This window comes from Fulmarus glacialis, unplaced genomic scaffold, assembly GCF_000690835.1.
Source record: "Fulmarus glacialis isolate BGI_N327 unplaced genomic scaffold, ASM69083v1 scaffold28951, whole genome shotgun sequence".
NCBI classification, from domain to species: Eukaryota; Metazoa; Chordata; class Aves; order Procellariiformes; family Procellariidae; genus Fulmarus; species Fulmarus glacialis.
Genome location: NW_009192616.1, coordinates 8703 through 9569, shown reverse-complemented (window position 1 = coordinate 9569; position 867 = coordinate 8703). Strand labels below are relative to the sequence as shown.

Below are 867 nucleotides of genomic sequence, written 5' to 3'. Positions count from 1 at the left end.
CAGCCTCGGGCAGCTCACCTCAGTAAGTGGCACAGAGAGAGGGGGCGGCTGGAGTGGGAGGGGGCACAGAAAGCCCCTTCATCCCCTTGGCAGGTGGCACGAGGAGCTGCAAGGACACGTCCTCCCATGAGGGGACACGTGGAGCCAGCCTGGTGCCTCTGTCCCTGGAGCAGCCCCTGATGTGACCCTGTGCCCCCCTACCCAGATGCTCACAACCAGGCAAGAGGTCTTCACCCCCACCACCACCCTGCTCCCCACCAAACTGGAGACCTTCCCCCTGGACGTGCTGGTGAACACCTCGGCCGAGGACCTGCCGCGGGGTGTGGATCCCAGCAAGAAGGAGGTGAGATGAGGCCAGAGGGCTGCGGGGGAGGGGAACCGCAAGAAGCCCCCCAGCTTTAGCTCAGCCTCCTCTCTCCTCCCCAGCACCACCTCTCCGACCAGGACTTCCAGGCTGTTTTCGGCATGAACTGTTTGCGCCAGGCCCCCCTCCGCCTTCGGCAACCTGCCCTTGTGGAAACAACAGAAGCTCAAGAAGGACAAAGGACTCTTCTAGAGCAGGAGTCTGGGCACAGGGACAAGCCCAGCTCGTTATTTTTATTAAATAAAATGGATTTGGAGAGTGGGGCTGCATCTTCCCCCCTGACCCCTGGGATCACCTAAGGTGTGGGCTTATTTGGCAAAGATACGGTGCACAGGGGGACACAGGTCTTGACCGGGCACCGAGGCAGCGCAGGGAAGGACCCTCAGCTCCTTTTCCCTGGGTCCTTCCTTTGCCCCCCTCCTGCGCTCAGAGGCGATGCACCCCCAGGGAGCCAGGGCTCCCCCATCCCACCCCAGCAGTTGCAGCTCAGGGCTAAAGGTCTG

General features: G+C 62.1%; 1 protein-coding gene across 1 annotated transcript in view; it reads left to right on the top strand.

The window, feature by feature from the left end:
* Positions 1-556, top strand: part of LOC104083619 (villin-1-like) — a gene marked incomplete at its 5' end in the record, with an annotated part of 5684 nt that extends 5128 nt beyond the window's left edge. Inside the window, 4 exon segments of the mRNA XM_009587151.1 lie at positions 1-22; positions 206-343; positions 427-486; positions 488-556. The exon segment at positions 1-22 is cut by the window's left edge and continues 2 nt beyond it. Coding sequence (XP_009585446.1) covers positions 1-22; positions 206-343; positions 427-486; positions 488-556 — 289 coding nt within the window.
* Between the last annotated feature and the right edge of the window lie 311 nt (positions 557-867).